Genomic DNA, 23,939 nt, shown 5'->3' with positions numbered 1-23,939 from the left:
TTATTATTTTCAATTGTGGAAATTATATTTGATTAAAAAATCTCCAATCGATTACATTAAATCAAATTTAAGTTCAACATTCCCAAATTATAATACTGAAAAATATTTCGAAATTCCAAAATCAATCAATTTTCGAGTATTTTTTACAAAAAAAAATGATTCGTATAAAAGCGCATTTTAATTTTATTTTTTTAAGAATAAAAAAAACACAGCACATTCTGATGTTCGTTTTCAGTAAATATTTACTGAAAACTGCACTTCTTAAATTTTCAGTTAGTTATCCGCTGAATTTCAGTTAAAATTTGTATGGAGCTGTCAAAGTTTGCTGAAATTTCAGCAAGTTTGTATTTACTGAAAATTTCAGCAAGTGCAGATTTCAGTAAATTTAACTCAGTAAGGCCATTGCAAATATTTTTTAAAGTTTATGTCCCTCGACTCTGACCAAAGTCGTGGGGAGGGGCAAAAAAAATAAAAAAAAAAGTATAAAAATTGAAATTACGAGCCATGGTTTCAACATTTTAATGAAAAAAGTGTTTTAAAATGCATTATACACCTATCCAGTTGTTTTGCCATCATTAGTTTCCAAAATATCTAAGTATTGACGATTTTTTTTTTTGCGAAAAATAAAATTTTTGCGGTGCTGTATATTGGAATTTCATAAAAATTCAAAACATTTTTAAACAAGCCCAAACATGCTAAATATGATTATCAATGCAGAAAAATGCATTTTAGGTTGATTTTAGTAGATTAGACTTCTATTTTCGTGGAATTTTTGATTTTTTTTTGGAAAAAAATTTGCCCCCTGATTTTTTAGACCAATTTTGAAAAATATTTGCAACGGCCTAATGAGAAATTGGTGTGAAGGCAACTTTTGAGCTGTTCGAAAGATTGGACAAAATTGAAAATCGGACCGACCCTTGACCCGCTATCGTTAGTTGAAAAATGAAGGTTAACCCTCTACAGCCTAACCCCGGCTCTAGACGGGCTTCGATTTGAAAAAATCGCCAAAAATCCATTTTTCAACCAATTTTTGATCTTTAAAAAGCACTAGAAAGAAGAACTCTTAAAATTTTAGAAAATTTCAGGGTTGGAAGTTTAACTTGTTTTATGTGACTTTGCCAATGTTTTTAAAAATGTCATTTTTTAGGGGTCAACTTAGGCTGTGTTTTTCACTAACATTTCCAATATTTTCAGTAAAAAGAAGTATGCAGTAATTTTTGTAGTGTCCCAGACTATGCCTCTACGCATTTTTTTGCAATTTAAATGATGATGGTGCGATTCTATAGCAGAAAATGTGAAAAACATGCAAAAAATTGGATAAGTGACTGTAAAAACATGAAAAAATTAGATAGGCGAAATGTAATTATATTAGGTGGTAGAGTAGGCCAAATACAGTTGATTCTCTGGTTGTCAATATCCAAGGGACCGTCGAGGAAGAGAAGCATCAGTTTACAGAACGATGCAAAATGAAGACTCGATAGAAATTTGTTTTTTCTTGCTGACCAGCTATAGGAGAGAATCATGGCAACGTCCAGCAAACAAAAACAAATAAATGTCAAACACCCTTCAAAGCTTCGTTTCTCAAAGAAAAATGTCTATGCAAGCCATGAGAAAGCAAAATTATTGACAACCGGAATAGATATTTAAAGCAAATAGAATCCAAGGGACCGTCGAGGAAGAGATCCTTCAAGAAAGAGAAAATATCGAGGAATAAAGACAATCGAAGTATGCAGTTTGAAGGGACTGAAGAATTCATCGGTACATGGAGCATTATTGATATCGAGAAGATCGACTGTAACACCAAAAACAAACATAAACTAAACAAGATAAATGCAAATTAAAATACTAAAAATGAAACAAGAAAAATATAAAACAAGAGAAGTAAAGTTTTTCGTAGAACAAAAGTTGCTCAAAATGACCTCCTAAACACGGGAAAAATAAATATTTTCGAAAAAAAAATTTGGGCAGTAGAGGGTTAATTACTAGACAATTTTAATAAATCTCTTTTAACAATATTGAGGACCCTATTGTTAATGCTACCTCTGAAAAAAAATTGCGGAAAAAACAAATTTCATTAAAAGTTTTTTGCATTGAAAATTCATTATTTTTTGTTTATTTATTTTTTTGTATTTATAATGGAACTATGTTTTGATTGGGATAACCTTGAACGGAAAGTACAAAAATTTAAAAAGGCACAATAGACCGATAGCCGAAATTAGAGCCAAATCTGTAAAAGGTGGCCGCTTGAATATTATATTTTCGATTTTCAATCAAAGGAGGCGATTTTGGTGTTTCACCAAAATAGAATAAAATTTAATAAATTTGGTTATCCACAATATCTACCAAAGAACTAAATTAATAAATTTTCAAATTAAATTTGTAAAAGCCAAATTTTTCTTTCACAAAAAAATATTTTTCACAAAAGTAGCTTTTTATGTAATTGACATTGATCAGATATTATTCGCTACATGATAAAATTAACACACAACTTCAGAAACCTTTCGGAAAAAGTATTTTTTTAAGTGTCTTTCAATTGAAATTAACCTTCTTTTGTTAACTAACAATAGCTGGTCAAAGATCAATCCGATTTTAAATTTAGTTTAATCTTGTGAACTGCTCGTGGCAGTGCGTGGCCGAATGGTTACGCTGTCCGCTTTGTAAGCGGATGATTCTGGGTTCGATTCCCATCTGCTGCAACCTTCCATCGGATGAGGAAGTAAAATGTCGGTCCCGGCCTTGGTTGTTAGGCCGTTAAGTCATTCCAGGTGTAGGAGTTCTCTCCATGCCATAAGTACAAACAACACACCAAACCAAGCCTACTCCGGTGGAATCGCTGGCGGCGGTTGGACTCGCAATTCAAAGGTTGTCAGTTCAAACACTGGGGTGGAAGGTTCCTTGGAGTAAAAATAGGTTTGGGTGCTCTCCCCATTCAAGCCTTCGGACTCTTAGGTTCGAGCAGAAACTTGCAATAGAGACCACAAAAGACCCGGGGGTCGTTAATGTGGATGGTTTGATTTTTTTGTGAACTGCTCAAAAGTTGCCTTCTTTTATTCTGAAAAAATAAAAATACGGTTTTATACAAATTTTACGTTTTGTTAAAAAAAATACTCATAAATTGGATAAATTTCTTAAAAAATAATAATATTAATCAAAATCGTGGTTATTATAGACTAAGTGAAAATTTTAGACTAATCAATGCTGGTTTGGCAATTTAGTAAAACATAAAAACAAAATGATTTTCTGTGGATTTTTCTCAAAAAACGATTGTTTGGTTCTACAAAATCAAAAATATGCACCGATTTCGCTGAAAGCGTCATCAGGGCTATGCAAATCTTGATTAAGAATTAAAAATAAAAATAAAACGCCCAACCAAACGGTCAGCTCTTCACCTTTGTAGTACACTTTTACCAGGTTGGCTCAGATTCTTTAAATAATTTTATTGCAATTTGGAACCAAATAGAGGTATAGCTCATTCCATGTCAACTGAGTACCCTTTTGAACTCACCGATTTGGATCCAACTTATGGGAATCGTATACTTTCAAAAGTCCTAAATCCAAATTGGGTAATCCTCCTATTCTTGACACCAACCTCTTTTTTTAAATTTCCAAAGAAAAAAAATATCTTTCAATCATAAAATTTTGCTAGTATGTAGTAGAACTATAGTGTTCTCAAGTGACATGGAATGACCAATATACAAATAAATTGCCTAGATTCAAACCCACCTTGAACAGCTAAACCATAATCCTATATTTGGTGCTACCACATCCGGTGATGCTCCCACACGAACGGTGTGTGAACAAGGCCCTAAAATGGGCCTGCAAATGGGCGTAAAAGAATTTGAATGAGCCTTAAAGCCATTCATTGGTCGCCTTTCCTCATCGTCGCAAAGATTTTCCCCCTAAGCTTCACCGGGGATGGAATCGACGACGCAAGCTTGCAAGATGGGAAGACTTTATTGGATCCAGGGACCAATTTTGGATGGGGGAGGTGATAATAAATAGAATCAAATTAATGATTTCGGCGCGAATTGGCACTTCCTCCCAAATGTGCGAGGTGAACGTGAACAAAATTCGTGTCGAAGTTGTTGCAGGAGAGGAGAGTTCATCAGTTGGGAGGAAGGCTGAAAATTGCCGGAAATGGCTCAAATAACTTTCCCAATTTTGGATTCATGGGTGCGGTTCGATGTGGTACGCCACAATCAAACCAAGATGAATGGTGTTGGGCATAATTTGGTGAATTTTTGATCTCTTAAGCTCAATAAAACAGAATTCCCTTAGTAGAAATTCCTTAAAATTTTATATAAAAGCATTAATGTTACGCTCTGGTAAAACTGTTTGAAAACAGAACTTAAATCCGTAAAACAAGAGCGCAAAGCTCTTAAAGGCGAAAAGCACTGCCAAATAAAAATCCTCTAAACTTGTTCGTTCAATTCGACCACCCCGCGGGTGTGGGAGGCCACATACCGCAGCGCACTTTTGTGTAAGTTTTCCGACAACAAGACACTTTCGGACGAGCTTCGGGAGCAATCACTCTGCCAGAACACACACACACACCCATCACAGAAACATGATAGTACAGCACTTTGGAAAATGCTTTTCCTGATTTCTTCTTTTTGTGTGTTTCCTCCGCTGCTGTAAACTTGGTTTCGTACCACAAATAAAAAACAATCCCACATAAAACGTTATCGATGTTTTTTTCTTCGTTCTTTTCTTGGTTTCATAAAAAAACGACGATGGCTTAGTTAAGGGAGGGTGCGAAAGAAGGAATCATCCCTAGGACCATAAAATAAATAAGCATAAAAGAAAGCAACCTCGAATGACATCGAGGCATTCCCGAGAATAACTGTCACCCACATGCCGATCATGGTTTATTGGGGAGCCCGAAAGGTGACATCGATTGCCACCGCCGTGGGTGGGTGTTTGTTTTATGGAAGTGAGCTCAATTTGGACAGATTTGAATTTGATTGGCGCTGGGATGTCATCTCCATGAGGCTTTCTCAGTAGGATGAAGACGTGATGGGAATTCTGGGTGGGGTGGAATTGAGATTTTCGAATTTGTACTTTCCATGCAATAGCTAACAAAAATGAGTCGTTACGAAGTTTTCCCTAAAGGTGCTACCAAAAACTCGGGTCGTGGTGTCAAAATGGCGCTGATTTCCCGTTTCACTTTTATTTAACTTTTGTTTAGGAAAAGTTGGATTCCCAAAATATGTATACATATTTGATTTTTTTAATTTTGATGTATTTCATTGGACTTAAAAATACATCTTTTGAGCTATAGTGTGTGATGGTGCAAAATCTGATTCCAGAAATATAAATTTGCAGTACTTTACCGTAATTTAGATAAAGTTCACCGTTTTATGTTATAGTCACTTTTATAATGTTTATAATTATAATATAACCAACAATGTTATAAGAAATTTGATATTTTGAGGTTTTTATAGACTTTTTTTAACATGGATAGCGAAGAATAATAGTTATTTTAGAACATCGAACAAAATTCTTCCACAGTAATGATCTAATGGTTGAGAAATCACACGAATCGTTTCCCGTAATTACCCTGTTAGTTTCAACCGAAGACTTCTCAGAAATTATAAAACTGTGAAATTTGCTGATATTTTCAATAAAAATTATTTCAAAATTTTAAAATCAAGCTTAGCCTTTGAAAAAGTTTCCAACTTCATATTTTGAACCAAATTTTGAAATTATATTTTTTTTTAATTTCAAAAAAGTTTAATTTTTTAGTATTGAAAATCGAACCAATAGTTTTTGAGATGACTTTAGTTGAAAATTACAGACTTATTAGGTGGAACTTTGTTTAACTCATTTTCATCGATTCATCGATATGAAATACTCCAAAGTTTCAATCATCGGAAGTTTCAATTATCTGAAGTTCAGTTATCCGAAGTTTTATATTGGACAGCGGATAATCGAATTATGAGCAAAAAAAAACTTATTGTCTTGTTGCCAAAATCAACACAAAATGTATTAAAAATCTTTTAAAGACGAAAACAGTCATTCTACCATCTCAAGATTTAAAAAGTATCTAAGATTTCTAAACGACTACAAAGTCTAGTTTGTTTTTTTTTTGTCATAACTTCTAAAAATCTAAACAACTTAATGAAACTTAATAATTTTCAAGACGTAGTTGTAAGACCCGAAACTGGACCGGACCACATTCGGACTAATTTCGTTCAGCCAAACCGAGAAAATCGAGTGCATATTTTTTATCAGCATCCCAAAACACGCACAGACATTTGCTTATAATTTGATTTTGAGTCGATAAGTATAAGTGGATCTAGGAAGTCAAATTTGGAATTTCATTTTTTGTGTGATTTTATAGCCTCTCCTCAGTGAGGAATGCAAAAAGGTTAAAATTACGTAGTACATGATTATACCTGTGCTGCAATGATTTGTTTTCAAAATATCTAAGTTTAAAATTTGCTCGCCCAAAGAAAAAAGGAGCAGTACTGTACTGTACTGTAAATTCATAAAAATTCAATACGGGTCATTCCAGGTCAACTGAGTACACTTTTGGACTCGCCCTTCACCAATATGGACCACACTTGGAGGGGACGTTCATATATCGATAGTTATCATAAATCCCAAGTTTGGAGCTGTTTGGACCATTTTTTTTTATTTTTGGCATCGCCCTCTTTTTTTTTGGCGATTTTTTTCTTTTAACCATAACTTTGCAACCATTTGAGCAAAAGACTTTCTACAGGTTGCATTTTATAGAAAATTGTCCAAGAAAATCGATAAAAATAAAATTTTAACCCTCAAATGCTCCCTAATATTATATTTTAACGTTTTAAGTTTAAAAATTCACTTTTTGTCAATTCGTTATTTTTTTTAATTTTATCACCATCGTGTTCCCCAGACAATTTTACATCATAATTAATGTCAAACTCAAACTAAAATGAACTATTGGCGAGAAACAGCGATTTTACTGAAAAAAGGTTGAATTTGTGCAGCACTCAGAAGTACATGGTGTACTTTTCAAAATAAATAAAAATATATGGAATTGATCAAAAGTTCCTCTATCGGATGGGGAAGTAAAACGTTGGTCCATTTGCGTAAAATAGGTTTTGGGTGACTCACCACACACAACCTTCGGAGGCCTAGAAATGAGCAGAAACTTGCAACAGAGACCACAAAAGACCCGGGAGTCGTTAAAGTGGATTACTTTGCTTTTGGTCAAAAGTGAATTTTTAAACTAATAACGTTAAAATATAATACTAGGTGGCATTTAAGGATTAAAATTTTATTTTTATCGAATTCCTTGGACAATTTTCTATAAAATGCAATCTGTAGAAAGTATTTTGCTCAAATAGTTGCAAAGTTTTTTTAGAAAATCGTTAATAAAAAGGGGGTGCCAAAAATGGAGGGATGGTCCAAACAGCTCCAAACTTGGGATTTATGATAACTATCGATAGATGAACGTTCCATCCAAGTTTGGTTAAATTGGCGAAGGTCGAGTCCAAAAGTGTCCTCATTTGACCTGGAATGACTCATGCATTAAAAAACTTAGCCAATTCTACTAAATATGAAAATCAATGTAGAATCATGTATTTTGAATCGACCTCAGTATTAAAGTGTTTTAGAAAAGATTTGAGCATGATGAACTACATTGCTACTGTATATTTAATGCTACGTAGTTTTGGTTCTAGGACTTCTATTTTCCTGAGCCCATTTTTTTTCTCGATCGAGCAATTAACCTTGAAATAAACTTAACCAATGAACTCAAAATTTGATAAAACTTAAAAACTGTTTCAACTCACCCAAAGGCTTTTTAGAAAATCTTTCAATATTCTCAGAATTGAATTGCATTTATTTTAAAAACTGAATCTTTAACATTGTCCAAAACATGTCTGTAAAAATGTCCTCACTTTAAATGCACCATGCCTTCATCCTCTGATTGATGTGCAACACCATTGACGCTTTTCCCAGAATGAACACTCCACTCTGGTCTGCCCACGTCTGACACAAGCCGATTTGTCATCCAAATGTGTCACAAAACGATGGCGGATGGGGAGAAATTCTCACGCTTTTGTCGTAAAAGCCCGCCCGGATTACCGTCCCAGAAGCAGAACTTTCCCCCCGGAGTCCATGTGGATGGAGGGAAACATTACTCAAGCTTAACAACCTCAACACGAAGTCTCGTACTCGTACTCTACGTACTCTCTAGACTTGAGGTTGGCGGCTATAAAAAGAAACAAAACTGCAGTCATATGTGCGAGCGGGTCTTGGGTATTCGCAAGCAAAAAAAGTAGAATCCTTTCCGATAGCCTGAAAATAGAAAAAAGAAAGCTCCCTTCTTTTCTTGAACCCTGTAGTAGCATCGTTCCGGTTTATTCCTCTTGTGGGAATTATCCTTATAAAAATTTATCGAAGCTAACGGAGCCCAACTGACGCGAGGAACATTTCTTCCACCGCCACCACCCCCGGCAAATTCTCTGCGGAGTTACATGAAAAACTAGGATCCGGAAAAGGCCGTCTGGTTGGTCAAAATAGATTTTTTTATCCTGCTATCTTTTCGTGATCCCGAAATAAAGATAAGCCAGACTCAGCGGAGAGACTGAAAGGAGGAGAAATTTGGTCGAGCGAAAAAATTTGATAACCTACATAAATGGCGCCAGATATTTTTATGTGTGAAGACATTATTTGTGGAAGAAGGAGAGGAAAGATTTTGAGAAGGACGCCAATTTAGGGTAGAATGGAAATTGTACTGCCGCTCTAATCGTGTCCGTCCCATATGTAAAAACAGCAAGCCGAGAAAAACGCGTGTCAAAGTTGTCCCGCTCATCTAGCTTCGAGCGGCAGTGTATGAGTTGAAATTATTCGAAATTTGATTGGTTACGTAAAGCAGTAAAGTGCTCTGTGCTCTACCGTTTTTTCGAAATTTTTCGCCGTAGTTGATTGTGATTACCCGCGAGTTTGCTTCTCCAGCATGCCAAAAGCCGGCCGTGGCCGTGGCAGTTCGAGTGCGGCCTCGAAAAACCCGCGAAGTTCGTCTACCGGCCGTGTGCAAAAAGGTAAACAAACCAACGCCGTGTCGGCCGCCATCGCGCAGAGAAGCGTGAGCGCAGATGGAATCGACAAAAAGTATCTACATCCCGGATACGTTCCGAGATCACCAGTGCGAACCCGTTCCGGTACTTCCGGTGCCACTACCAGTGGCACATCAACATCCGCCAACATCCCCATCAGGAACGAGTTCCAGATGCTGAGTGACGACGAAGAAAACAACAACAACAACACCGACGGTAGCAGCACTACCGACGACGACGACGACGATGGTCGTGCACGGAAGAAAGTGTCGACGTCGAAAAAGAACAATTCTCCAAAGGAACGTAGACCACCTCCAATTTTTTGTTTTGGACACGTTGGCGGACGATGTTGACGAGTTGCTGGAAGGCCTCGGATATTATCTGAAAATAGGTAAGTCGTCAGTGCAAGTTTACACATTTGACGAAAAGAACTTCGACCTGGTTGTGGAGAAATTGAAGCGTCAAAACTTCAAGTTTTACACATTCGACCCCGTGCAGAAGACTGCCGTTAAGGTCGTCTTGCAGGGGGTTTTTTTTTTTTGTTCGATGCCACTATCCACTGCGACCAGGAATTAGATCTATTGCGGACTTGCAATTCTATTTATAGAATCACAAAGGCTTCTTCTGTTATTAGGCAGATGGGACACGCACACACGCTATTGTTGAGCGAGTGTGTCGAGCGATCCACTGCCGTAACTTCGCCGCCGAAGAGGTTTGAATGTTTTTTCAATCCTCTTTGGCTCTGCCTTTTCCACTCTGTACTGTCCAAATGTATCGCTAGAACCGAAGTGCACATTTTACACAGCCCTTAAATTCTGGTTTCTGAAAAACTCGTCCCTTCAAAGCACTTTTTGCGATCGGGCCGTGGAGCTCTGCAGGGCAATTATACAGAGAACAGTTGGTCCTTATACATGTGAAGAGTACAGGGGAAAGGATGTGCCGAGCCATGTGGGTTTGAAACCACGACCTTCCGCTCATAAAGCGAAACCTGTAACCATTAGACCACAGGAGCTCGGCTGTCTTGCAGGGGTACCAAGACCGCCCGATCTCTGACCTCAAGAAGGACCTCTCGAGTGCTGGCATTACACCGCGTGACATAAAAGTCCTCTCGTGGAAGACAACAGTCACAGGTACACACACCCTGTACTTGTTGTACTTCGATCGCGGCACCGTCAAGATTCAAGACCTGCAGCGAACTAAGGCGTTGGACGGGTTTTGGGTAAACTGGCGGTTCTACTCAAAGAACCCGTCGGACGCAGCACAATGCCACCGTTGCCAGACATTCGGCCACGGCTCGCGGAACTGCAACCTCCCGCCCCGCTGTGTGAAGTGCGGTGAATCACACCTCTCTGAGGCGTGTACACTGCCGTGTAAGGCGGACTTGGGGGACAAGGCAGAGCAAACCAAGGCGCGCATTAAGTGCGCCAACTGTGGAGGTAACCATACCAGCAACTACCGTGGATGCAGCGCTCGGAAAAACTACCTCGAGGAGCAGGAAAAGAGGAAGAAGAAAGCAGCAGCGTCCCACCCTCCTCAGCGAAGTACGAGCGAAACCGTTCCTGCAGCTGGTCATCGTACGGTTCCAGCGGACAACTCAGCGTTCCCTCCTGGATGGAGGCGATCGTTCGCCAGCGTGGTCGCTGCCAGCAGTGGCAATACGGCCCAGCAAGAAGTTACCGGGGAAGATCTCTTTACCCTGCCAGAGTTCTTTGCTCTCGCAGGGGAGATGATGACGCGGTTTCGGACCTGCCGTTACAAGGCGGAGCAATTCCTGGCCCTTGGGGAGCTGATGATCAAGCACATCTATAAAGGATAAAAAACTGTGATCTAGTTTTAAGCTTTCTCTATTTCTATCCCCTTTCCCTTTCAATTTTAGTACGTTTTTTTTATTTTTTTTTTCTTACTCTTGGTGACACTTTTATTTACAAGCAATAACTGGTGATTATTCACCAATAAAAACGAATTGAATTGAATTGAAAAAATTCAAATTCTTTGTTTTTTTTTCGAAATTGAAATAAAAATTGTTGCTAAACTTGATATTTTCATGGTAGGTAGTTTCATGGTTCATGGTACAAAATATAAGGAATTTTAGATATTCGCTCTCAGACAGTGAAAGAAACTTTCCAAAATGACATAACCGAACTTTAAATTGATCCTTTTCACCTTTTCCGTGAGACAGTGTCTTGATTTACGACAAAATTGCAATAAATTGAATTAAAAGACACCGGTAAAAGCTCGAGCAAAGAAAGTTCACGAAGGGTTGATCCCCAAATTGATTTTCACCTGTTCCAGTTCCTGTTCATGTTTGCAGGATTTTGTTACAACCAGTTCACGAAAGTCATTTTCAGATTCCCAACCAGGTTGTAAACGACCCAGAAGCCAATCGGTAGATAATTAATTTCAGCCAATTTGCTGAAAAATGGTCCTATTATTGAGATTTATGGCACGGCCATTAGAATTAACTACCAGAAAGCACAACCACTTGGTGGGGTTATATGCTGAAGAAAAATCGATTTCACTGGTTTATATCGAAGCTTCTGTTTCAAACGCAAAAAGAAAGAGTTAAAACAGTACAGTTGACCCAGTGAAATAAATTTCAGCATCTGGATTAGTATTGGCGAAAACCATTTCTCACGATTATCTCGTTTTCTGTTCTTATTTTCTTTTTTCAGCAACAGCAACTTTGGCATTTTGACCGCACAAAATGGCCACGCCAAGGGAGCGTCAACGGCAGAGGGCGGCACCACAACAACCATCGGAAGTCCCGCGAGGCGTAGCGAAGTTTCGCCGATTCAGAATCATGTAAGTAATATTAATTGCTATTACTTATAATTTAAAATCATGCTTGAAAGAATTGCAACAAAATTAGTTAAACTTTCTCTTTTCAACTTATGCTACCTTCATATTCCAAAACTTTAAACTTGGCATCAACAAAAAATACCGTTTCATTTTAAAGTGCTCTTGCAAAAAATTTCTTGCTCAGAAGAAGCAGTTTTTGCTTTGCTGGGAGAAACTTTTAACCGGATGAAAGAATAATATTTTCACCCATGAGCTTCCCTCCCCACTAGCCAAACTCGGAAGCAACGCTAAAGTTTGAGAAACTTCCACTTTCCAGTAGAAATACCCTCGCACCTTTAGTTTTGAAGGGAAAAGTTTGTTTTTTTCCCGCTGGCTGCGCAATTTCAAGCCGGCTGCATCCTTCTGCTGAATCTCTAGGCAGGTCTCTTTGATCGTCGCTAGTTGGCGAGTTTTCACAGTTGAAAAGTTGTTGAAATATTGTTTTAATATTTTATCAAATTTGTGCTGGCGATCACTGTAAAGTGTGAGCAGGAATTTGAAGTGCTAGTCGAGATGAAATTGTATAGTATTGATGGAAACAAACTGTTTTCATTGTTGATTTGAGCAAATGTTGCAGTTCAAAAGAGCAGCGATTAACTTTCTACTTAAAATTATAGCTAACTGATTTCAGTTTTACACTTGTATGTGTACGAATAAGTGGAATGACCTTTACTTATGTACATTGAACAAGTGACTGAAAAAAAATTAAATATAAAAAAAAGTCAAAAAATTAATTTGACGATCAGCAAAAATAGCAAAAAAAAGTGTGGCAAATTGCAAAAAGCAAAAGCATGCTCTTTGTTTGAAAGTACTACTCGAAGTTTTGTAATTTTTTATGGAAAAATAATGAGGTCAAGTGAACCAATTTTATAAAAAAAAAATTTAGTTTTGTTCCGGCAAATGCAAACATTTTATTATTGATTGTGTATCTTGACGTTGACCAAAATCAAGGGGGGAAGGCAATTTTGATTTTAATATACAAACTTAAATGACAAGTCATGGTTTCAACATTTCAATGATTTTCCAGATCAGTTACTAAAATCAATAGTTTTAAAAAATCTAGGTTCTGATAAAATTCTTTTCTTGTTTGAAAAAAAACTTGTTGCGAAATTTTACGATGGATATACGATGTGTATGGATACGATTAAGTAATTTAATAGTTTAATAAATTACTAACATTGTTTATATTAAACCAATTTGGAAAAAATATGCCATCCTTTAATAATGTATACTTCCAGCAAATCTCTGCGAAATAATTATTTGACTCCTTATACATTTTTATTCTATTCAGATAAAAAAATACAGATTGAGGTTGATTATAACAAACTATGTTATTGTTGTGGGTTTTTAACGATACAGATGTTTTTGATAGTAAGAGTCCTGTTAATTAAGATAGTAAACGCTTATTTTAATGCTACAGAACAATAAAAAATTAATTAAATCTAGAAAATCTTCGATTTTTTAAAATGAATATTTTTTTTAAATAATGGTATGTAATGGTTAACGCAAACACTGAAATTCTAATGGATTTAAATATATATTTTTTCAATTAATTGAATCCTTAAAAAAGTCCCTCATATTATTGTTCACAACGATAAAGTTCATGTTTCTAAGTACAATGACCCTTTGTACGAACATTGTTTTTAAATTATTTTTTAAATCAATTTTCAAACATTTACTTCGCGAACCTTCTTGGCAGAAAAAGTCCTACTTTACAGTTCCACAGGGGACCACAGTTGATCCATCGTAAAATGTTGTCTTGTAAATTTTGTTAGCATTAAAATGCAAAAATGTGAACAGAAATGGTTTTTTTTTTTTTGCATAAACATTAACATAGGGTATTTTAACCATTAGTGGACCCCTAGTAGAGCCGATGCGCATTTTTCACAAATTTTCATTATTTTAAGCCCTTTTTTATAACCCTTTGTACAAAACAATGAAAAATGTAGTCTTTTGAACAATTTTGACTATTTGTTTCTCCTCCGTGTACGCACGAGAGCAAGCAGCAGTCAAGTGCTCAGTGCTCCATCGTTTTTTCGATTTTTTTCGCCGTAGTTTACCGTGATTAGCCGCGAGTTTGCTCCTGCAGCATGCCAAAGGCCGGCCGTGGCCGTGGCAGTTCGAGTGCGGCCTCGAAAAACCCGCGAAGTTCGTCTACCGGCCGTGTGCAAAAAGGTAAACAAACCAACGCCGTGTCGGCCGCCATCGCGCAGGGGAGCGTGAGCGCAGATGGAATCGATAAAAAGTTACTACATCCTGGGTATGTTCCGAGATCACCAGTGCGAACCCGTTCGGGTACCTCCGGTGCCACGACCAGGGGCACATCAACATCCGCCAACATCCCCATCAGGAACGAATTCCAGATGCTGAGCGACGACGAAGAAAACAACAACAACAACACCGACGGTAGCAGCACTACCGACGACGACGACGACGATGATGGTCGTGCACGGAAAAAAGTGCCGACGTCAAAAAAGAACAATTCTCCAACGGAACGAAGACCACCTCCAATTTTTGTTTTGGACACGTTGGCGGACGATGTTGACGAGTTGCTGGAAGGCCTCGGATATTGTCTGAAAATCGGTAAGTCGGCAGTGCAAGTGATCACACTGAACAGAAAAGATTTCGACCTGGTGCTTGAAGAACTGAAGCGTAGCAACTTCAACTTCTACACATACGACCCAGAGAAGCCCCCTGTTAAGGTCGTCTTGCAGGGTTACCAAGACCGTCCGATCGCCGACCTGAAGCGACACCTCTCGAACGCCGGAATAAAGCCACGGGAGATAAAAGTGCTCTCGCGAAAGACAACAGTCACAGGTACACACACCCTGTACCTGTTGTACTTCGACCGCGGCACCGTCAAGATCCAAGATCTGCGGCGGACTAAGACACTGGACGGTTTTTGGGTAAACTGGCGGTTTTACACCAAGAACCCGACAGACGTAGCGCAATGCCACCGTTGCCAGAAATTCGGCCACGGCTCGCGGAACTGCAACCTCCGGCCCCGCTGCGTGAAGTGCGGTGAGTCACACCTCTCGGAGGCGTGCGCACTGCCACGAAAGGCGGACTTGGGGAAAAATGCAGAACAGACTAAGCCCCGCGTAAAGTGCGCGAACTGTGACGGCAACCATACCGGTAACTACCGCGGATGCGTCGCGCGCAAGGCTTACCTCGAGGAGCAGGAAAAGAGGAAGAAGAAAGCAGCAGCGTCCCACTCTCCTCAGCGAAGTACGAGCGCAGCCGTTCCTGCAGCTGGGCAGCGTACGGTTCCAGCGGACAACCCAGCGATCCCTCCTGGATGGGGGCGTTCGTTTGCCAGCGTGGTCGCTGCCGGTAGCGGCGATGCGGCCCAGCAAGGAGTCACTGCGGAAGATCTCTTTACCCTGCCGGAGTTCTTTGCTCTCGCGGGGGAGATGATGACGCGGTTTCGGAGCTGCCGTAACAAGGCGGAGCAATTTCTGGCCCTCGGAGAGCTGATGATCAAGCACATCTATAATTGATATTATTTTGTCTGTGATCTAGTTTTAAGCTTTCTCTCTATCTATCCTTTTCCCATTGCACTTTCTGTAAGTTTTTTGAAAACTTTTTCTTACTCTTGTATATTCCATAGTTATAAGTAATAATTTTTCGATTGAATTACGATGTAAATCACAGCTGAAAGGAACACCAAAACTCTGTTGTGTACCTAAATGAACTCATTGTAAATTGATTATTCACAAATAAAACCGAATTGAATTGAATTGACTATTTGTTTCATCAGTTCATTTGCTTTTGAGCAGAAAAATAGCCATTTGAAAAAAAAGTTTTTTTTTTGCCTGTTATGGACCCCCTTTTCCTATAGTGGACCCGGGTCCATAATCCGATTGTGGACCCGGGTCCACTATAGGCAAACTGTTATTTTTATACCAAATTTAACCGATATTTTATGTTTTAATGCATGGTGTAGGTCTAATGATAGATATAATGAATAAAAGATGTATTTTGCTCACTTTTCATCATAAACATATATGTTTTGTTAACAAATTTGGCTTTGAACAACAAAAAAACCTAACAGACATTTAAAAACATTTATTTCCGAAAAAGATCAGAGAAAACGTTTCAAAAGTCACTGTAAACATAAAAATAATAAAGAAAGTAATTTTGATGCACATTTTTTCATATTAATAACATAAATGGTTGACTGAAACTAAACATTAGATTTGTTTATAGTTGCTGATAAAACCACGCATGTTTATTAAAAAAAAAGTTTTGTTCTTGATTTATTATTATAAAATATCATTTTAAACTGCAATTATGATGCTTCAGTTAAGTACAATTGACTATAGTTTTGATTAATTATATGTTTTTACGGCTTCAGCATTTTTGGTACTTTTAATAAATATGAAACAGCTATATTTATACTCATAATTAAAAAAAATATGCGTTTGGGTTGATAACAACAAGCATTTATTGTATGTTTAAGAGAAACTTTTGCTTCAATACAAAGTTTTCACAGTTTTTTTTTTCATTTTCGTCTTGCTGAAGTTAAATAATCAGTCAAAAAATGAGTGAATAGTTAATGCAATCATAAAATATAAATGCAGTTTTGTTGTGAAAATGCTAGTTGGCTGATTTCTGATGTCAAACTCAAAACACTGTGGGCAACAACACGCTTGAAATTGTGATTTTATTGAATTTTTCATCAAAAACCCTTCAGAGGGTCCACTATAGGAAAGGGGTCCACTAATGGATAACGTACCCTAGGGCTTTAAGACCTTTTTTATGATTATTAAACAATAATCAACATCAGTTTTACTATGTACTCAAAAGGCATTCAACATTTTCCTACTCCATCTAATACAACATCTTCCTCTCCCGTTATAACATTTTTCAGACAACAAGCCGCCGTGGCTGGCAATCGCCGAACCAGGACCAGTTGCCGTCGCTTTCGCCACGATCCGACGACTATCGCCAGTACCAATATCAGCAACAGCAAAACCAACAGCACCACCAACACTACCAACTGCAGCAGCAACAGCTCCAAAGTCCTGCTCCAATTTACGGCAACGGAACACTTCCGTCGGGAAGTGGCGGCGGCTACAAGCTAAGCAACAACGGGTACATTCCTAATCAGAACCACCAGCAGGGTATGACCTCCTCACCGAGAAGCATCGCCAGGGACGGCTTCAGGACGCTTGAAGCGGGAGGAAACTACTCGAAGAGTGTTGACAGTGGAAATTTTTCGACCGCCATGTACGGGATTAAGGAGGAAGGATACCGGAAGTCGTCAGGCGGTGGTGGTTCCGGGGTGATTTCCTCGGGGAATGTGATGGTCAACACGTTGAACTACTCGACGGCGACTAGTTCGAGCAATGAGTTGTTGGAGGATTTGCAGCACATTGAGGCGAATCGGTTGAAACGAGGCCAGCATACGAAGATTAGTTCCAGCTCGTCGAGTTCCATCAACTCGAACAACAACAACTTGGTGAACAACAACAGTATTGTTGGTAATGGGAACAGTAACAATGGCAGCTTGTACATGAACAACAACGGATTCGAGCAGCAGCAGCAGCCGTCACGTGTTGTTTGCAAAATGGCGCCAATTGTCAAACATCAACAGCAGGTGGTGGTTCAGCAGCAGCATTACGGAAGCGGAAGCTGTGGAGCGTATTACGAGCAGCACAACAGTATCAATAACAATTTAGTGTACGGCAAACATCCCCCGGTTCCCCCACCGCCGATTCCGGCCAAGAGCCACGCCGTGACACAGCTGTCAAAGAACGGTAATCGCCCCAACAACAACAATAACAATAACAACAATGGCTTCGAAATCTGCACCGTCACCAGTGGAGGTGGTGGCAAGAGTGGCCCAACCAGCACCGGCTCCACGCTGTCAACCTTCGCCAACAAGTTCCACAAATTGACTGCGAATCGCAACAGCAACAACAACAACAACTCTTTCGACGGCAAACAGAACCACGTGAACAACAACAACAACGTGCACCATCATCAACCTCAACCCAACGGTCACCATCACCAGCATCATCATCACCACGCTCAAACAACGGTGGTGGTGGGACAGCCGGGCCAACCGGGAGGAGGTCATCACAACACGACACTGTCCTCGCCGGAGAGTGCTTACTCGACCGGATACTCGTCCACCGATGGGACGTCACCCGGTAAGTGCCGATATTATTTCTTGATGAAGTGAACCGGGCGGCGCCGGAGCTTCTTATGGGAGGAAGTGTGGTTGTTGTCGTCGTTTATGGTTGGCAATTCAGCAATGATCTTTCTGATTTGGAATGGGCGGGAGGAAGGGTTGTGCTGGAAGTTGTAAAAGTAAATTATTTACGGCAGCGATTTTATAGGATGATGGCGATACACGGTGCTGCCATCTGAAATTGCATCAGCTAAGGTGGAAAATGGTGCTGGCAAACTAACAGTATCCTATTTTGTGCCCATCAAAATAAGGCACTGCCATCTAGCGAAAAGAGGACGCTGGGACAAAATGCTGCGAAACTGACATCTTTGTTTTGACAGTGAGCGCCGTTTAAAAAGTGACAGTCCGTCACTTTATAGGTTTACTTTGTCAAACCAACGGGGTATAAACTAAAAAGTGTCAAACGCAAAAGTGACCAATCACCGGGGGTTGAGTGTACACTTAATCCCCGGTGGTTGGTAACTTTTTTGTTTGACACTTTTTTAGTTTGTACCCCGTTGGTTGGTCATAGTCAAACTAAAAAGTGACGAACTGTCACTTTTTACACGGCGCTTACGCACAGTATCAAAACAAACGTTCAGTAGTGTGTGTGAACTCCGTGTAAAAGGGGTGTCAAATTAAAAAGTGACCCCGTTCGTTTGACAACAGTTGGTTAAAGCCTTTTCATTAAACATTCATCCTCATGCGAAAAGAACCATCGAAATTATCCAATCAAAAATTTATCTGATGGTTTCCCGGAATCTCCGCGTCAACAAGCTCATCTGTGTTGGCTAAATAAACTGAGCCAGCTACAATTCTGGGGAATAAAATCAACCCCAGCTTCTTCATCAGCGAGTGATGAGATAAATCTCGAAGGTAAACAACCTGGCGAGGGCCAGCTTTCAATCTGGGAAAGCTCACGACACAAAATAAACTGCTCGTTTTTCCTTCAAGCTGTTTTTTCATCGGTAGGGGGAAAATCAATAAAAAAATCTTTCTAAATAACACCATAATCGTGTTTTCTTACGGCGGAGGAAATGGAGTGGGTTGATCCATCATTCTGGAGAACTGCCTTGCGGAAGCCCGGTTTTGCCGAGTTCATCGTGAGATGCTGAAATTGAGGGTTTGGGGAGATAATATGGAGAGTTCCAACACGGGGAAATGATGAAGCTACCGGATTCCAATGTAGGGCAAACGCCAGAAAAACGCGCCACCAACTCGATGATGAGGGGGATGATGACCGACAAAATTGGGTTTAGGGTTTGGGGGTGAGGGGTTTATCTCGTTACATGACTCGAGTTTTTACAGTTTTCCAATTAGAAACGATGTAATTCGTGAAAATAATGATTGTAAGACAGGTTGATGGGCAGGGGGGACGATTTGAAAAATGCGAAATGCTTAACCCTTAGTAATCGAATTTCGATAAAGATTAATTATTGCTGATTAATCTGGCTGTCACGCGAGAAGCAAATTTCCGATCCTCCGAGAATTGATGAGAATTGTTGCAATGTAGCATGAAATAGGCAGTATCAATTTTGGTATGGAGTCCAAGTTGCGAGATCCGCAAGGTTGTTAATGATAAATTTATCGAGGTTCGATAACGATAACGATAGGAGTTTTTGAATGAAATGCTCAAATTTTAAACAAAATACCGTATTTTTCGAAAATACTAAATTTTTTATAATTGGCAATATGGGTATCGAACGAGTCGAATTTTTGCATTTATTTTAACTGTGTAAGAGTTTTTTTAATGAAATATTTACTTCAATATTTTTAAAAAAACTACCGTATTTTCTCAAAAATACTCATTTTTTATAATTCGCAATATGATTATCAAACGATTCGAAATTTTGCATGTATTTTATCTGTTTTAAAGTTTTTTCAATAAAAAAGCAGCTAAAATTTCGCTTCGTTTGATACATATAGCAAATCATGAAAATTTGAGTGCTTAAAAAAACACGGTATTTTGTGAAAATATGAGTATTTTATTCAGAAAACTCTGAAACAGTTAAAATACATGCAAAATTTTAAATCGTTTGGTACCCTTATATGGAATTATAAAATTTGAGTATTTTTGAGAAAATACGGTGTGACAATTCGAGTATTTCATTTAAAAAACTCTAAAACAGTGAAAATGCATGCAAAATTTCAAATGGTTTGATACCCATATTGCATATTATTAAACATTTTAGTACTTTTTAAAAACACGATATTTTGTCAAAATTTTAGAAATTATGCTTTGAATCTTACTACATTATCAAAAAATATAGTTTACGTGAATGCATTGAAATTTTAACATGATATTGATGGATTAAGTCAATTAAAGAAAGATTAAAAAAATGAGTTATCGGCGATAAGATTATCGCGATAGAATTATCGAAATAACGATAACGATGGATTATCTCGACGATAACGATAACCATTATCGTTATCGCTAGACGAAAATATTATCGACGATAATTCTATCGATTAACTACCTTGTAAATCCGCTCGCGTTGTTTTAAAAATAAGAAAAAGGGTTTTTGGATAATTTTTACTTGAAATGCACACAAAATTTACTCATATTAATCTTTCACACGTGCATTTTGGGCCAATTTGAGTTAAAAACCGGGACCGAGAAAACTCCGTGCATTATTGTCACTTTTTATATGAATGAAGCTTCGATCTGATCGTGCTTTCTTGACACATCTTTATAGTTGTTGCATGTGCGACAACTGGCCAAAGAGAGTTTATTCAGAACGCGTTTGACACACGTGCATACCCCGACTTCTGTAAACATTTTTAACTGTAACTCGGGACTTCGGCAACCAAATTCAACCAATCTTCGGGACAAAGCCAGAATGGTCAGCCAAACAAAATGTGTTTGTTACACAGAAAAAAATGATGATAATATTCATCAGGAAATGGTGACAGATTTTGTGTCAAAAAAATGTGTAATATTACATCAGAAAATGATGAATTTTCATCAGATTTTGGTGAATATTCATCAGGTTCACTTTTTTACACATTTTTTTAGTAATATTACTCAAGAAATATGTAATATTCAAATTACCAAATTTTCATTTCATTCCAAAATTCAACTTATTTTTTGCTGTGTATTGCTTAAATTGCGTGCTCTGGTTTTAATTTATTCAAGGTCGAACATTACAACGATTAAAAAGTGTTTTTCCTCGAAATGTCAAAATGGTGGTGCGAAAAGCTCCCAATAACGAAATATTCTAGCATAGCTGGTTCTGTCAGAATCCTGCTAGACCGATGAAACATTTCTGCTAGATTGCTCTAAGAATATCCAGCTCTGTAAGAACTCTGCTAGAATCCTTCCAGAACGTCGTGACTGAGATGACACGATCATGTCGACAAAAGGACGAACTGATGAACAAAAGTTTTCGGAAGATTACTTGGATCTTAAATAACCTAAACTGTCATTCATTCACCAAATCAACGACATCCCGTAAGACCACCATCCACTCTCACCACCATGTCCGAGGAAGCCCTGCTGATCGCGCCCGAGGTCGACGAGAACCTCTCGCCGGAGGAACGCCTCAAGGTGGACCGCGTGTTCGAGCGGGACATCACGCGGCTCCAGCGGCAGTACCTGAACCTCGCCAGCACCGCTCCCGCCTCCAAGGATGTGCAGATTATGCGCTGTCTGGAAAAGAAGCTCAAGTATCTGGAGCGCGAGAAGAGGGAGCTTGGGGTGCGGGTGCAGGTCGCGTACGCTCCGTGTCACGTGAGGCGGTACGAGGGCCAGATTGGGGAGGTGGAGCGGAATGTTAGGATGCAGGAGGAGTTGGAGCTGCGGATCGGGGGGATACGGACGGAGATTCGACATTTGGAGTCGCAGATGAAAAGGTTGGAGAGGGAGCGGAAGGAGCTGCAGAAGGTGTCGCAGTCGGATTACTTTTACTACAATCGGGTGGCGAAGGCGAAGAAGCGGTTGGCGACGTTGGAGAATCGGCTGTATCACGCGAAGAAGCGGGAAGCGGTGAATGTTGCGCGGAATCGGAAGCTGAGGAAGGTCATTAAGGACATGCTGGTGGATAGGAAGCAGTTTCATCAGCACTGGCGACGGATGATCGATCAGTTGGGGTACGATAAGAAGTTCTTGATCGATATGATCGAGCGGACGATCTTGGCGTTCAACCAGGGCGAGGAACTGTGTCACAAAATTGACGCGTTGAAGAGTCATCGTGCGAGGGAGGAGAAGGCTCAGCGGCAGGAGATGCTGGAGCTGCAGCGGAGGATCAATACGGATCGGAAGAATCACGAGTTTTTGCGTGTGAAAGGGTTCCACCGGGAGATGTACGATCTGGATGTGAGAGAGGTTCGGCGGAGGAACCTGATGAAGGCGGAATACACGAGGAAGCTCGAACTGTACCAGAGGATCATCGAGAAGACAAAGTCGTTTTGCAAGGTTGAAGAGGTGTCGCAGCTGATTGAGAAGTACCAAAAGCAGGAGGACACGTTCTTTGCCCATTTCAACTACTTGAACGAGCTGAACTTCCAGTATGAACAGCTGAACTGTACGCTGGTGGAGCTGTACAAGAACGTGGATGACTTGAAGGAGCGCAAACTTAGAAAAGAAGCTCAAGACGAGAAGTCATTTAAAGAGTTGCACGAAACCTTGCTAGAGGAGTCGACTAAATCGAAGCAGTTGGAAAATTCCCTCAAAGACGGTGAACTCCTCGTGGTCTCTCAGCTGGAACAAATCGACGAGATACTTAACATCGTGGGTTACGATCGTACCGAGTTGATGCGACTGCTGGGTGAACACCGCAAAATCACCAAACAGAACGTGATGCGCTTCCTGGCTGCCCTTGAGGTCCGCTTGAACGAAGTCCTCGCGATTGTCTACACCAGCCCGGCCACACTGGACAACTCCACCCTGAAGAAACCGATCGCCCGGGCCCCGGAGGAGGAGATTCGCATCGAGGAGATCGTCACGACGCAGCAGTGTGCCGAATGCGCCGAGGGGCAGGACGTCAACCGGTACGACGAAGCGATCGTACTGCCGAACGATCCGGGCCTGATCAAGGAGGGCGTCGTGGTGAAGGTTCGCGCTCCGGAGATGCAGTACCGCTTGCACAACCTGAGCAAGTGCAAACTGCCGCGGTCGCGGATGTTGGTCAACAAGCGGTACCAGTAGATTAGTGGTGTGTGTTGTTCATTCGAGAAGAAAGCATGGCCGTCATCTTCATAACAAATTTACTTTTCAGAGTTCAAAATCAGTGCTGATGGCGGTGGAAGACTTATATTTATCAGTTTCAATAAATTTCAAATTTCGTAAAAAAAGAAGATTTATGCCTAGTAATAACGAGTAACTGAACAAGTGTTCCGCGAAAAAGTTTAGCTCGTTAAACATTTTGCAGACAGCCTCCCCCAAACTAGGTACATGTGGAAGAATAAGTGATGAAGCCATTATTGTTTCGTTTGATCGTTACCCTCGGAAATTGAGCTGCACGAAAATTTCCCCAAAGTTTTTTTCCACTGCTCGACAGACGCATCCGCAAAGCTTAAGAGGGAAGGAGAACTCAAGTAAATCACATTAGCATAAGAAAAAAAACTGAGAGGGGAGCATTGTCTTATGCCACGAAAGGAAGAGGAAAATTGTATCATGAGAAGCATGATTGCAAATCCGGTTCCAGCTTCCGACGTTCGACCGTCTCAGCACGATAACAAACCAACATGACTGATGACGGAGAGTTCCTGGTCGAGAAAATTTTCCCCCAGCATTCAAGAACGGCGCCGTTTTGGATAATTCTATGCAGTATGGCTTAAAGCTGTGAGCTTTTGCTCAGCTTTTTTGGGGAGGAAAGCAGAGAGAGCAGGAGATAAAAGGGGATATAATAATCCTACAAATTACAAACAAATTA

General features: G+C 39.7%; 2 protein-coding genes across 3 annotated transcripts in view; both read left to right on the top strand.

Annotated features, from left to right (window-relative positions):
• Positions 1–23,939, top strand: part of LOC120414138 (uncharacterized protein DDB_G0283357) — a 157,071-nt gene that overhangs the window by 96,679 nt on the left and 36,453 nt on the right. For both annotated transcript variants that reach the window (XM_052710037.1, XM_039575172.2), the window contains 2 exons: positions 11,723–11,852; positions 16,762–18,046. In XM_052710037.1, coding sequence (XP_052565997.1) covers positions 11,723–11,852; positions 16,762–18,046 — 1,415 coding nt within the window. The remainder of the gene's footprint in view (positions 1–11,722; positions 11,853–16,761; positions 18,047–23,939) is intronic.
• LOC120414137 (outer dynein arm-docking complex subunit 1-like) lies at positions 21,512–23,213 on the top strand. Its single transcript, XM_039575171.1, has one exon. The coding sequence runs from the start codon at positions 21,545–21,547 to the stop codon at positions 23,210–23,212; it is 1,668 nt and encodes a 555-aa protein (XP_039431105.1). The 5' UTR covers positions 21,512–21,544; the 3' UTR covers position 23,213.

This window comes from Culex pipiens, chromosome 3 (genome assembly GCF_016801865.2).
Source record: "Culex pipiens pallens isolate TS chromosome 3, TS_CPP_V2, whole genome shotgun sequence".
Taxonomy (NCBI): domain Eukaryota; kingdom Metazoa; phylum Arthropoda; class Insecta; order Diptera; family Culicidae; genus Culex; species Culex pipiens.
Note: the sequence above shows the minus strand (reverse complement) of the source record. Positions and strands in the feature narration are given on the sequence as shown.